The sequence below is a fragment of the Ranitomeya imitator genome, chromosome 5 (genome assembly GCF_032444005.1).
Source record: "Ranitomeya imitator isolate aRanImi1 chromosome 5, aRanImi1.pri, whole genome shotgun sequence".
NCBI classification, from domain to species: domain Eukaryota; kingdom Metazoa; phylum Chordata; class Amphibia; order Anura; family Dendrobatidae; genus Ranitomeya; species Ranitomeya imitator.
Window position 1 is genome coordinate 666,656,081 of NC_091286.1, and position 14,766 is coordinate 666,670,846.

The following is a 14,766-nucleotide window of genomic DNA, read 5'->3' on the forward strand; positions in this document are numbered from 1 at the left end:
AAAGACACAGGATTGAGAACCTCAGAAATCCTATACGGACCAATAAAACGAGGTTTAAATTTAGGAGAGGAAACCTTCATAGGAATATGACGAGAAGATAACCAAACCAGATCCCCAACACGAAGTCGGGGACCCACACGGCGTCTGCGATTAGCGAAAAGTTGAGCCTTTTCCTGGGACAAGGTCAAATTGTCCACTACCTGAGTCCAGATCTGCTGCAACCTGTCCACCACAGAATCCACACCAGGACAGTCCGAAGACTCAACCTGTCCTGAAGAGAAACGAGGATGGAACCCAGAATTGCAAAAAAATGGAGAAACCAAGGTAGCCGAGCTGGCCCGATTATTAAGGGCGAACTCAGCCAACGGCAAAAAGGACACCCAATCATCCTGGTCAGCAGAAACAAAACATCTCAGATATGTTTCCAAGGTCTGATTGGTTTGTTCGGTCTGGCCATTAGTCTGAGGATGGAAAGCCGAGGAAAAGGATAGGTCAATGCCCATCCTACCACAAAAGGCTCGCCAAAACCTTGAAACAAACTGGGAACCTCTGTCAGAAACAATATTCTCAGGAATGCCATGCAACCGAACCACATGCTGAAAGAACAAAGGCACCAAATCAGAGGAGGAAGGCAATTTAGCCAAGGGCACCAGATGGACCATTTTAGAAAAGCTATCACAGACCACCCAAATGACTGACATCTTTTGAGAAACGGGAAGGTCAGAAATGAAATCCATCGAAATATGTGTCCAAGGCCTCTTTGGGACCGGCAAGGGCAAAAGCAACCCACTGGCACGAGAACAGCAGGGCTTAGCCCTAGCACAAATCCCACAGGACTGCACAAAAGTACGTACATCCCGTGACAGAGATGGCCACCAGAAGGATCTAGCCACTAACTCTCTGGTACCAAAGATTCCAGGATGACCAGCCAACACCGAACAATGAAGTTCAGAGATAAGTTTATTAGTCCACCTATCAGGGACGAACAGTTTCTCCGCTGGACAACGATCAGGTTTATTCGCCTGAAATTTTTGCAGCACTCGCCGCAAATCAGGGGAGATGGCAGACACAATGACTCCTTCCTTGAGGATACCCGCTGGCTCAGATAAACCCAGAGAGTCGGGCACAAAACTCCTAGACAGAGCATCCGCCTTCACATTTTTAGAGCCCGGAAGGTACGAAATCACAAAGTCGAAGCGGGCAAAAAATAACGACCAACGGGCCTGTCTAGGATTCAAGCGCTTGGCAGACTCGAGATAAGTCAAGTTCTTATGATCAGTCAATACCACCACGCGATGCTTGGCTCCTTCAAGCCAATGGCGCCATTCCTCGAATGCCCACTTCATGGCCAGCAACTCTCGGTTGCCCACATCATAATTACGCTCAGCGGGCGAAAACTTCCTGGAAAAGAAAGCACATGGTTTCATCACTGAGCAATCAGAACCTCTCTGTGACAAAACCGCCCCTGCTCCAATCTCAGAAGCATCAACCTCGACCTGGAACGGAAGAGAAACATCTGGCTGACACAACACAGGGGCAGAACAAAAACGACGCTTCAACTCCTGAAAAGCTTCCACAGCAGCAGAAGACCAATTAACCAAATCAGCACCCTTCTTGGTCAAATCGGTCAATGGTTTGGCAATGCTAGAAAAATTACAGATGAAGCGACGATAAAAATTAGCAAAGCCCAGGAACTTTTGCAGACTTTTCAGAGATGTTGGCTGAATCCAATCCTGGATGGCTTGGACCTTAACTGGATCCATCTCGATAGTAGAAGGGGTAAAGATGAACCCCAAAAATGAAACTTTCTGCACACCGAAGAGACACTTTGATCCCTTCACAAACAAAGAATTAGCACGCAGGACCTGAAAAACCATTCTGACCTGCTTCACATGAGACTCCCAATCATCTGAGAAGATCAAAATGTCATCCAAGTAAACAATCAGGAATTTATCCAGATACTCACGAAAGATGTCATGCATAAAAGACTGAAACACAGATGGAGCATTGGCAAGTCCGAACGGCATCACTAGATACTCAAAATGACCCTCGGGCGTATTGAATGCAGTTTTCCATTCATCTCCTTGCCTGATTCTCACCAGATTATACGCACCACGAAGATCTATCTTAGTGAACCAACTAGCCCCCTTAATCCGAGCAAACAAGTCAGATAACAATGGCAAGGGATACTGAAATTTAACAGTGATCTTATTAAGAAGGCGGTAATCAATACACGGTCTCAGCGAACCATCCTTCTTGGCTACAAAGAAGAACCCTGCTCCCAGTGGTGATGATGATGGGCGAATATGTCCCTTCTCCAGGGATTCCTTCACATAACTGCGCATAGCGGCGTGTTCGGGCACGGATAAATTAAATAATCGACCTTTAGGGAATTTACTACCAGGAATCAAATTGATAGCACAATCACAATCCCTATGCGGAGGTAGGGCATCGGACTTGGGCTCTTCAAATACATCCTGATAATCAGACAAGAACTCTGGGACCTCAGAAGGGGTGGATGACGAAATCGACAAAAATGGAACATCACCATGTACCCCCTGACAACCCCAGCTGGACACCGACATGGAATTCGAATCCAATACTGGATTATGGGTTTGTAGCCATGGCAACCCCAAAACGACCACATCATGCAGATTATGCAACACCAGAAAGCGAATAACTTCCTGATGTGCAGGAGCCATGCACATGGTCAGCTGGGCCCAGTACTGAGGTTTATTCTTGGCCAAAGGTGTAGCATCAATTCCTCACAATGGAATAGGACACCGCAAAGGCTCCAAGAAAAACCCACAACGTTTAGCATAATCCAAATCCATCAGATTCAGGGCAGCGCCTGAATCCACAAACGCCATGACAGAAAACGACGACAAAGAGCATATCAGGGTAATGGACAGAAGGAATTTGGACTGTACAGTACCAACGACGGCAGACCTAGCGGACCGCTTAGTGCGCTTAGGACAATCAGAAATAGCATGAGTGGAATCACCACAGTAGAAACACAGCCCATTCAGACGTCTGTATTCTTGCCGTTCAACTCTGGTCATAGTCCTATTGCACTGCATAGGCTCAGGTTTAACCTCAGGCAATACCGCCAAATGGTGCACAGATTTACGCTCGCGCAAGCGTCGACCGATCTGAATGGCCAAAGACAAAGACTCATTCAAACCAGCAGTCATAGGAAATCCCACCATGACATCCTTAAGAGCCTCAGAGAGACCCTTTCTGAACAAAGCTGCCAGCGCAGATTCATTCCACTGAGTGAGTACTGACCATTTCCTAAATTTCTGACAATATACTTCTATATCATCCTGACCCTGGCACAAAGCCAGCAAATTTTTCTCAGCCTGATCCACTGAATTAGGCTCATCGTACAGTAATTCGAGCGCCAGGAAAAATGCATCGACACTACTCAATGCAGGGTCTCCTGGCGCAAGAGAAAACGCCCAGTCTTGAGGGTCGCCGCGCAAAAAAGAAATAATAATCAAAACCTGTTGAATAGGATTACCAGAAGAATGAGGTTTCAAGGCCAGAAATAGCTTACAATTATTTTTGAAACTTAGAAACTTAGTTCTATCTCCAAAAAACAAATCAGGAATAGGAATTCTTGGTTCTAACATAGATTTCTGATCAATAGTATCTTGAATCTTTTGTACATTTATAACGAGATTATCCATTGAAGAGCACAGACTCTGAATATCCATGTCCACACCTGTGTCCAGAATCACCCAAATGTCTAGGGGAAAAAAAAAAAAGTGAACACAGAGCAGAGAAAAAAAAAATGGTGTCAGAACCTTTTCTTTCCCTCTATTGAGAATCATTAGTTTGGCTCCTTGTACTGTTATGTCTGCTAATGAAAGGTGTAATGAAGGCAATCCAGAGACACAGTGTGCCTAGCGATCCGAGCGCACACAGTGATCTGACAAATACCAAAAAACAAAAGAACGAGCTCTGAGACGTGGAAACTCTGTAGACTGCACACCTGATCCTATCCTAAACACAACTAATAGCGGCTGTGGATTGCGCCTAGCAACTACCTATGCAACTCGGCACAGCCTAAGAAACTAGCTAGCCTGAAGATAGAAAAATAGGCCTGACTTGCCCCCAGAGAAATACCCCAAAGGAAAAGGCAGCCCCCCACATATAATGACTGTGAGTAAGATGAAAAGACAAAACGTAGGGATGAAATAGATTCAGCAAAGTGGGGCCCGATAATCTTAGACAGAGCGAGGATAGTAAAGCGAACTTTGCAGTCTACAATAAACCCTAAAGCAAAAACCATGCAAAGGGGGCAAAAAAGACCCACCGTGCCGAACTAACGGCACGGCGGTACACCCTTTGCTTCTCAGAGCTACCAGCAAAACAAAAGACAAGCTGGACAGAAAAAAAGCAACAAAATAGCAAAAAAGCACTTAGCTATACAGAGCAGCAGGTCACAGGAACAATCAGGAGAAGCTCAGATCCAACACTGGAACATTGACAAGGAGCAGGGATAGCAGCATCAGGCGGAGTTAAGTAACGAAGCAGTTAACGAGCTCACCAGAACACCTGAGGAAGGAAGCTCAGAAGCTGCAGTAACACTTGTGACCACAGGAGTGAATTCAGCCACAGAATTCACAACAAAGCTCCTACAAAGCTGTAGGACTGTTTCCTGCTAAAACTGGGGGATGATGATGAGTCACTGGTGCCCGCAGCAGGCACAGAATCCCCACGTCCTCTCCCTGCTCCACCTCCACGCCCACGACCACGTGCCTTACTCCCTGCCTTCTTCATCTTGGTAGACTGATAAAGATAGGCAGAAAAGTACTAAGGGCTTATTGTGCTTATTCTTGAACAGCTGCTAACAGGTATAAGAAACACAAATTTTATAAAGTGTGGACTAGACTTTAATATGAGCTAATGTGGCCTAAACAACTGTAAAGTGTAGTGTTTGGTGAACTTTATTAACTTTTTGTTTTTTGCACAGAACAGACTACAGCGTGAGCTGAACTCACACAGAGAACTTACAGACAGCCGTGAACGGCGCTGTAAGGCCAAAAAAAGCACCTCTATGTACTCATATAAAGTGTTTTTCCACAATCTAGCACGATACGGATGGAAACCCACTAATAGGATAAATCAGGACAAAATGTGGAGCAGGCAGCACTAATTGAAAAAAGGACAATGGAACAATACGAGGCAGTGACGCACGCTGAGCTGACTACAACCTTCTGTGGCTGCAGAACAGACTACAGAGTGAGCTGCACTCACACAGAGACCTTGCAGACAGCCGTGAACGGCGCTGCAAAGCCTAGAAAAGCTCCTATATGTACTCCTATATAGTGTTTTTCCACAATCTAGCAGGATACGGATGGAAACCCACAAATAGGATAAATCAGGACAAAATGTGCAGCAGGCAGCAATAATTGAAAAAAGGACAATGGAACAGTATGAGGCAGTGACGCACACTGAGCTGACTACAACCAGCTGTGGCTGCAGAACAGACTACAGAGTGAGCAGCTCTCACACAGAGACCTTGCAGACAGCCGTGAATGGCGCTGCAAGGCCTTAAAAAGCTCCTCTATGAACTCCTATATAGTGTTTTTCCACAATCTAGCAGGATACGGATGAAAACCCACTAATAGGATAAATCGGGACAAAATGTGCAGCAGGCTGCACTAATTGGAAAAAGGACAATGGAACAGTATGAGGCAGTGACGCAACCTGAGCTGACTACAACTGGCTGTGGCTGCGGACAGACTACAGAGTGAGCTGCACTCACACAGACACCTTGCAGATAGCTGTGAACAGCGCTGGAAGGCAAAAACAATGTTCTCACACAGCGGTTGCTAAATTAGCCTTGCTAAAGCACAATGAAGCAAATCTCTATCTCAAACTTACCCTCAGTCAGAACACAGCGTCCTGTCCCTAACTGAATTCACAGCAGAGTGAACCCAAAATGGCGGCAGCAACTTTTATAGTGCATCATGACATCATTTCAGCAGCCAATCACAGCCATGCTAGTATTTACATGCCTAAATTGCAGAACAGGATCTGTCCAAACTTGTAATGATTCCTCATTGGCTGAATTAAATCAATCTGGCTGATTGCATTATGGGAACTTCCGATTCCGGTATCCGATATTGTGAAAGTATCGCAACTCAGTATCGGAATTCCTATACCGCGAATATCGGCCAATACCTGATATTTGCAGTATTGAAATGCTCAACACTAGTCATAAATACTCAGAGACCACACTATCAGGCAGCACTCCAGTTCAAGGAAAAATTGTGGGCTTTAATCGAGCAGCAAGTGGTGCTACATTTCAGCCTCACATCATGGTCTTTGCTTGACAAAGACCGTGATGTGAGGTTGAAACGTGCACCACTTGGTGCTGGATTAAAGCCCACAATTTTTCCTTGAACTGGAGTGCTGCCTGAATTGTTTCCATATAACTATAGATTTATTTATCTATCTATAGATATATCAATAGATATATTTATAGATAGTTAGATATATCTATTGATACATATATCCATAGATACATAGATATATCTATCCATATATCTATCTACATCTATCCATAGATATATCTATCCATAGATATATCTATAGATAGATATATGAATATATATATATATATATATATATATATCTATATATATAATTGCCTAAGGGTTTTTCCGTCTGTCTGTCTGTCTGTCTTTCTGTCTGTCTGTCTGTCTGTCTTTCTGTCTGTCCTGGAAATCCCGGCTCTCTGATTGGTCGAGGCCGCCAGGCCTCGACCAATCAGCAACGGGCACAGCGATGATGATGTCATAAAGGACGTAGAAATCCAGCGTCTGATTGGTCGAGGCCGCCAGGCCTCGACCAATCAGCAACGGGCACAGCGACGATGATGTCATAAAGGACGTAGACATCTCACGTTTCTGATTCAGCGACGGGCACAGTATCGACATAGATGTCATAATCGTTGCCATGGCGACGATGATGTCATAGGTTGCCTCGAACAATCAGCGACGGGCACAGTCTGCCGCGAATTCTGGAATCATCATTGTCCATATACTACGGGGACATGCATATTCTAGAATACCCGATGCGTTAGAATCGGGCCACAATCTAGTATATATATATGTATCTATAGATCTATCTATAGATCTATCTATCTCATTCCTTCTATCTATCTACTGTATCTATCTATCTATCTATCTATCTATCTATCTATCTATCTTTCTATCTATCTATCTATCTATCTATCTATCTATCTATCTATCTATCTATCTGTCTGTCTGTCTGTCTGTCTATCTGTTTAATTCCTTCTATCTATCTATCTATCTATCTATCTATCTATCTATCTATCTCTTTCCTTCTATCTATCTATCCCATATCTGTCTATCTGTATAGCTATCTATAGACAGATAGAAGGAATGAGATAGATGATAGATAGATAGATAGATAGATAAATAGATAGATAGACCTATAGATAGATAGAAGGAATTAGATAGATAGATCTATACATATATCGATAGATATCATCTATAGATCTATCTATCCCATATCTATCTATCTATCTATCTATCTATCCATCGATCTTTGTGTAATGTAGTGTGGGTTGGACAAATGTAAAAGAGGAGGTTGGACAAGAAATGACATCACAAATCTTTTTTTTGTTCAGTAATAAATCTTGATTTAGCTTTCAAAAACGCATACAAAATGCATTAAAAAACCCCGCATCATATCCACACAAAAAAATGCACTAAAAATGCACTAAAAGCACGTGGATTTTTACCTGAGTTTTCTGCCAAGAGATGCAGATTCAGTGCGGAAATATCCGCAGGCAAATCCGCAACGTGTGCACATACCCTACAAGTTCCTGTTCGTTCGGGAGCCCCTGGAGTGGCTGCTGTCGGCCTACAGGAACTAGTTTGGAGAGATCAAGGAGCAACAGCAGCGGTTTGGCCTGGAGATCATGCACTGGTACCTCCACCAGCCGCCCACCGCCGCATCCAAGGGGGACGACGTCACCTTCTCCAAGTTCCTGCGGTGCCTGCTGGACTAGGACGAGGAGAATATGAACACTGGATGCCCATCTACCAGCTGTGCCAGCCCTGCACCATGCCCTATGACTTCAAAGGCAACTACAAACGGCTGCGGGAGGACGCTAACTGGGTGTTGGATGCCATCAGTGCACATGACAAGATGGAGGCGCACAAAACAGGATGAGGGTGCAGGATGGGGGCTGCACATGACAGGAGGCGGGTGCAAGATGGTAGCAGCCCATGACAAGATTAGGGCTGGGTGGAAGCACCACATATCAGGATATCGTGGAAGCGCGACAGTGCGAAACGGCCGTCTTCTTGTGATATCACGTTTCTCCCTGCTGTTTCTGCAATTGACATGTTGTCAAAATAAAGACTGAATATTAGCACATGGTGAGTGCCCACTCTTTTTTCTACGTTTTTGCAACTTTATGGACTCTGTTTTTGTGGCAGCAACCGATTTTCTGCAATTGGCTTACACGCTAAACTGACATACACGTGCGGAGGTGTATTCACTAGCAGTTGGTGCGGCAATCTGTTTTCTTTATTCTATTTGGACATATCAGGATGGAGACCATATACCAATATAAATGCTCACCACCCAGGCGTAGAACGGGTTAAATAGCTAGTATATATATTTATATTTATACTGTAAATATATATATATATATATATATATACACACACAGTGGGGAAAAAGTATTTAGTCAATCACCAATTGTGCAAGTTCTCCCACTTAAAAAGATGAGAGGCCTGTAACTGACATTATAGGTAGACCTCAACTATGGGAGTCAAAATGAGAAAACAAATCCAGAAAATCACCTTGTCTGATTTTGCAAGATTTATTTTGCAAAATATGGTGGAAAATAAGTATTTGGTCACGTAAAAACTGGCTCTCACAGACCTGTAATTTCTTCTTTAAGAGACTTCTCTGTCCTCCACTCGTTACCTGTACTAATGGCACCTGTTTGAACTTATTATCAGTATAAAGGACACCTGTCCACAACCTCAAACAGTCACATTCCAAACTCCACTATGGTGAAGACCAAAGAACTGTATAAGGACACCAGAAGCAAAATTGTAGCCCTGCACCAGGCTGGGAAAACTGAATATGCAATAGGCAAGCAGCTTGGTGTGATTAAATCAACTGTGGGAGCAATAATAAGAAAATGGAAGACATAAAAGACCACTGATAATCTCCCTCGATCTGAGGCTCCACGCAAAAAGATCTCACCCTGTGGGGTCAAAATGATCACAACAACGGTGAGCAAATTCCCAGAACTACATGGGGGGAACTAATGAAGGACCTGCATAGAGCTCCCACCACTGTAACAAAGTCTACCACCAGTAACACCATATGCCGCCAGGGACTCAGATCCTGCAGTGCCCGGCATGTCCCCATGCTTAAGCCAGTACATGTCCAGGCCAGTTTCAAGTTTTATAGCAAGCATTTAGATTATCCAGAAGAGTATTGGGAGAATTTTATATGGTCTGATGAAACCAAAGTAGAACTGCTTGGTAAAAACAAAACTCGTCGTGTTTGGAGGAGACAGAATGCTGACTTGCATCCAAAGAACACCATACCTCCTGTGAAGGATGGGGATGGTAGGATCATGCTTTGGGACTGTTTCCTGCAAGGGTTGTCTGTCTGCTGTCTCTAACATCATGTCCTCTCTCTATCTGAAACTAAATCTCTCCAAAACTGAACTTCTTGTGTTTCTCTCCTCTACTAACCTCACTCTACCTAACATTGAAATTACCCTGGAGGGTTCAACGATAACTCCCCAGCAGCATGCCTGCTGTCTTGGGGTGATATTCGACACTGAACTTTCCTTTACTCCCTTTATCCGATCACTCACTCGCTCTTGTCACCTGCATCTTAAAAACATCTCCAGAATCCGACCTTTTCTCACCTTTGAAACTGCTAAGACTCTTACTGTCGCTCTCATTCATTCTCGTCTGAACTACTGCAACTCTCTTCTAATCGGTCTCCCTCTTACCAAACTTTCTCCTCTCCAATCCATCTTAAATGCGGCAGCCAGGGTCATATTTCAGTCCAGCCGCTTCACCAATGCCTCCATCTTGTGCCAGTCATTATATTGGCTACGCATTCACTACAGGGTCCAGTAAAAACTCATCTCTCTCACCCACAAAGCTCTCCACAGTTCTGCACCGCCTTATATCTCCTCTCTCATCTCTGCCTATCACCCTACACGTGCCCTCCGTTCTACAAATGACCTAAGACTAACATCCCCGGTAATCCGAACCTCGCACCTCCGTCTCCAAGACTTCTCTCGTGCTGCACCAGCTCTCTGGAATGCACTTCCCTTGACGATCAGACTGATACCTAGCCCCGATCTATTCAAGCGCGCTTTGAAAACCCATCTCTTCAAACAAGAATACCACTTCAACTACTCAGTAAACTAACTTTGTCCTGTTCCCTCCTTCCAAATATTATCTGCATGTGAATCTGCACCCTACTATTCATCTGTCTCCACACCCTCCATGCACACGATAACTGCACTTGATACTTGACTATTGCACTTAAACACACGGGCTGACGACCGGATCATGCAGCTTTATATGAAAATCCCTATTTATTATAATTTCCAGACCTGAAATAACAAGCACTTTTCACCTATTGTGTCCTCCCCATTTCCTTGTAGATTGTAAGTTTGCGAGCAGGGACCTCACCCCTAATGTCACTGTTTAAATTGTCTTAACTTGTGTTGAATTGTAAAGTGCTGCGGAATATGTTGGCGCTTTTTAATTAAAAATTATTAGTAATTATTATTATTATTATTATAAAGGGACCAGGATGACTGATCTGTATACATGAAAGAATGAATGGGGCCATGTGAGATTTTGAGTGCAAACCTACTTTCATCAGCAAGGGCATTGAAGATAAAACGTGGATGGGTCTTTCAGCAAGATAATGATCCCGAGCACACCACCAGGGCAACGAAAGAGTAGCTTCGTAAGAAGCATATGAAGCTCCTGGAGTGGCCTAGCCAGTCTCCAAATCTCAAGCCCATAGAAAACCTTTGAAGGGAGTTGAAAGTCCGTGTTGCCCAGCAACAGGCCCAAAACATCACTGCTCTAGAGGAGATTTGCATGGAGGAATGGGCCACCATACCACAAACAGTGTGCCAAACTTGTGAAGACTTACAGAAACCGTTTTACCTCTGTCATTGCCAACAAAGGATATATAACTGTTAGAACTGGCGGAACGCACCAAATAATAATAATATGAGGTGCGTTCGCAGTCCGGGGTCCACCGTGCAGAGATGACACCTGCTGCTAGGCAATGGCGGATGGACGCTTGCTCACACGTGGGTTAGACCTTACCCAGTGTGAAGAGAAGCAAACTCTGCTGCTTCACAGAGTTGCCATAAATATGCTGCAGTATGTTGGAAGTAGCAGGGTGCAGCTGAAAGACACTAGTGGGATCCCTATGAATCACCCCCACTAAACTGGTGATTGGACTCGCTCTGTCCCTCGGTGGCTTTTGAGCCCGAGCCTGAGGACGCCCTGAGTCAGATGCTGAGTCCAAGCAGGAGTTCCCACCCTACACTGACCGGCTATCAGGAAAGTGCACTGATTGTGCACGGTGCCGTATAAGCGGGCACTGCGATTGGATGCTGAAACATGTGCAAAGTGTGCAGGTTGCACTGTCAGGCGCTAGGTAGCTTCCACCATTCGCGAGCAGTCATCAACATAAGGAATGGGAATGATTAAGGAGCTTTCATCCATCGACATACTATGTTACTTACTAACTATGTTACTATGTTACTATGTTACTATGTGACATACATACATCTACACACACACATTATCAAGTTTATACTAGCACATGGTCGTGCGGCCATGCAAACCTTTTATAGAGGAAGCTCTCTGGGACCTTCCTAGTGGTCCAATAGGAGCTGCTGCAGGACTTGAGCATGTGACTCCCGACCTCCAGTGAAAGGTTGTCCCTTGGGCATGCTTAGTAGAGGAAAAGCAGGACTTAGTCCCAGGAACGTCAACTCGCCGCTGATCAGTGCTGGTTACAATGGCTGAGCCTGGAAGATCAGCAGTAACCAAGCACACAGTATCTGCATGAGCCAGACGCTGGGACTAGGGTTGAGCGAAACGGGTCAGATTCAGAAGTCGACGACTTTTGGCAAAGTCGGGTTTCATGAAACCCGACCCCTGTGTGGGGTCGGCCATGAGGTCGGAGATCTTCTGATCTGGAATCGGAATTCCGATACTGATTCCCGATATGTTTAAGATATCGGGAATTGGTATCGGAATTCATACTTAAGTGTAAAATAAAGAATGAAAATAAAAAAAATTGATATACTCACCCTCGGACGCGCCCTGGTTCTCACCGGCAGCCTTCCTTCCTAAGAATGAGCGCCTGAAGGGCCTTCGATGACGGTGCGGCTTGTGATTGGTCGCGTGAGCGGTCACATGGGCGTCACGCAACCAATCACAAGCCGCAACGTCATCTAAGGTCCTTCAGGCGCTAATTCTTAGGAAGGAAGCATCCGAGGGCGCGTCCGAGGGTGAGTATATTCCTAATAGGTATAAACTCACCCTCGGACGCGCCTTGGTTCTAACCCGCAGCCTTCCTTCCTAAGAATCAGCGCCTGAAGGACCTTAGATGACGTCGTGGCTTGTGATTGGTCGCGTGACGCCCATGTGTCCGCTCACGCGACCAATCACAAGCCGCGACGTCATCGAAGGTCCTTCAGGCGCTCATTCTTAGGAAGGAAGGCTGCCGGTAAGAACCATGGCGCGTCCGAGGGTAAGTATATCAATATTTTTTATTTTCATTCTTTATTTTACACTTAAATATGGATCCCAGGGCCTGAAGGAGAGTTTCCTCTCCTTCAGACCCTGGGAACCATTAGAAACCCAATGCACTGCATTGGGTTTCGTGTTTCGGCCGACACCGACTTTTCTATAGGATCAGCCGATTTCACTCGACCCGACTTTTGAAAAAGTTGGGTTTCGTGAAACCCGACCCGATCCTATAAAAAGAAAAGTCGCTCAACCCTAGCTGGGACTGATGTCTCTGCTGAGCAGGCTCCACTGCGGCTGGAGAAGAATGGGAGACCACAGCAAAGGTGGTTTGAGAATCAACAAAATATTGAGATGAACTTTTGTTAATGATCAAATACTAATTTTCCACCATAATTTGCAAAATAAATGTTGCCAAATCAGACAAATTGATTTTCTGGATTTGCTTTCTCATTTTGACTCTCAAAGTTGTGGTCTACCTATGATGTCAGTTATAGGCTTCTCTCATCTTTTTAAGTGGGAGAACTTGCACAGCTGGTCACTGACTAAATACTTTTTTTCAACACTGTATACTCAAGCCAAGAAAATCCAAGCAAACTGTGTGAAGGAAATCTACAATAAATTAACCCTTCTAAATATTTACCCTCTTCATTATGTAGCTTATTATATTCCCATTCCTTCCAGGCAAGAGAATCATAACAATTTAGGATAAAAAAAAGTCAAATTACTGAATGTTACCTCGTGCATTGTCAGATATGGTCTCTCCATGTCCAGAATGTGCATATTTCCAATGATTGGTAGCGGTCGAGGTCCGGGGGGCAAATTATAAGCATTTTTTTTCCGTCCAAAGAAGAACAGGACAAAAAAAAGACATAAAATAATAGACAGAACCAATGTGATGGGATCAGATGGGATCATAATGCCAGGAAGGGTTTCTGTAGGAAGACAAAGAGAAACATATAAATGTGCAAACATCTATCTATCTATCTATCTATCTATCTATCTATCTATCTATCTATCTATCTATCTATCTATCTATCTATCTATCTATCTATCTATCTTTATATTGCATGTCTCTTTCTTTCTTTCTTTCTTTCTTTCTTTCTTTCCACAGAATATCTATCAATCTATCCTACCGTACCTAAAATCCTTCTGTATTCTCAGTATTATTTTTCGATCCCTCAGCATTTATGCTTACTTTGTTAATGAAATGTCCCCGACTGGATCCTGCTCTTCTCTGTGATTTTGCAGTTCTGATTCACCTTACATAACACTGAAAATGTAATGTGATATTTACTATCCGCCCAGATATTTGTGCCAAGAAATTTTTTTTTTTTGAGATTTGCTGTGCCAAGGAGCAAATTTTTCCCAAAACAGAATTCAGCTACAAATTAAATCTAACTGACTGGAGGACCCAACATGTCCATGAATAGCACAGACAAGTGGTGAGGATTTTCAGATCGGTGGTCTACGTTCTCCTACAGTGGGAGCTGGTTACACAGATGTGGAAGCTGTCGGCTGATCATAGGCCCGGCAGATTGCTATTTTCCATACAAATGATTGCTCGGTACAACCAATGGGGATAAAATAAGTTGCTGTCAGACACCTCTGGGGAAGATGAATCACCAAAGAAAACAAAGAGGGCAGCGTATTTAAGTCCAAATTGCTGGATCCTTCTCTTCCTCCAAAATAATTTACTAAATGGGATTCTGGAGGCCTTTATTTAGGCCGGGGTCACTCTTGTGAGTGCAATGCAAGAGATTCACGTGAGTCTCTCGCCTCAATACCTGGCACTGCTGCCGGCACTTGGGACTGAAGCATTCAGATGCATAGAAATATATGCAGTCTCACTCTCCGATCCCGAGTGCCGGCGGAAATGCCGGGTCTTGAGGTAAGAGACTCGCGCGAGTCTCTCACATTGCACTCGCAAGTGTGACACCGGCCTTAT

General features: G+C 44.3%; 1 protein-coding gene across 2 annotated transcripts in view; it reads right to left on the reverse strand.

Moving 5' to 3' along the window:
- LOC138638730 (cytochrome P450 2K6-like) overlaps positions 1–14,080 on the reverse strand; it is a 147,175-nt gene extending 133,095 nt beyond the window's left edge. Inside the window, exons 1-2 of one of the 2 annotated variants that reach the window (XM_069728268.1) lie at positions 14,017–14,080; positions 13,557–13,753 (exon numbers count right to left, since the gene is read on the reverse strand). In XM_069728268.1, coding sequence (XP_069584369.1) covers positions 13,557–13,736 — 180 coding nt within the window. In that variant the 5' untranslated portion in view covers positions 13,737–13,753; positions 14,017–14,080. Of the gene's footprint in view, positions 1–13,556; positions 13,754–13,959 lie in introns of both variants that reach the window. The other variant, XM_069728269.1, reaches the window with a different exon arrangement.
- Between the last annotated feature and the right edge of the window lie 686 nt (positions 14,081–14,766).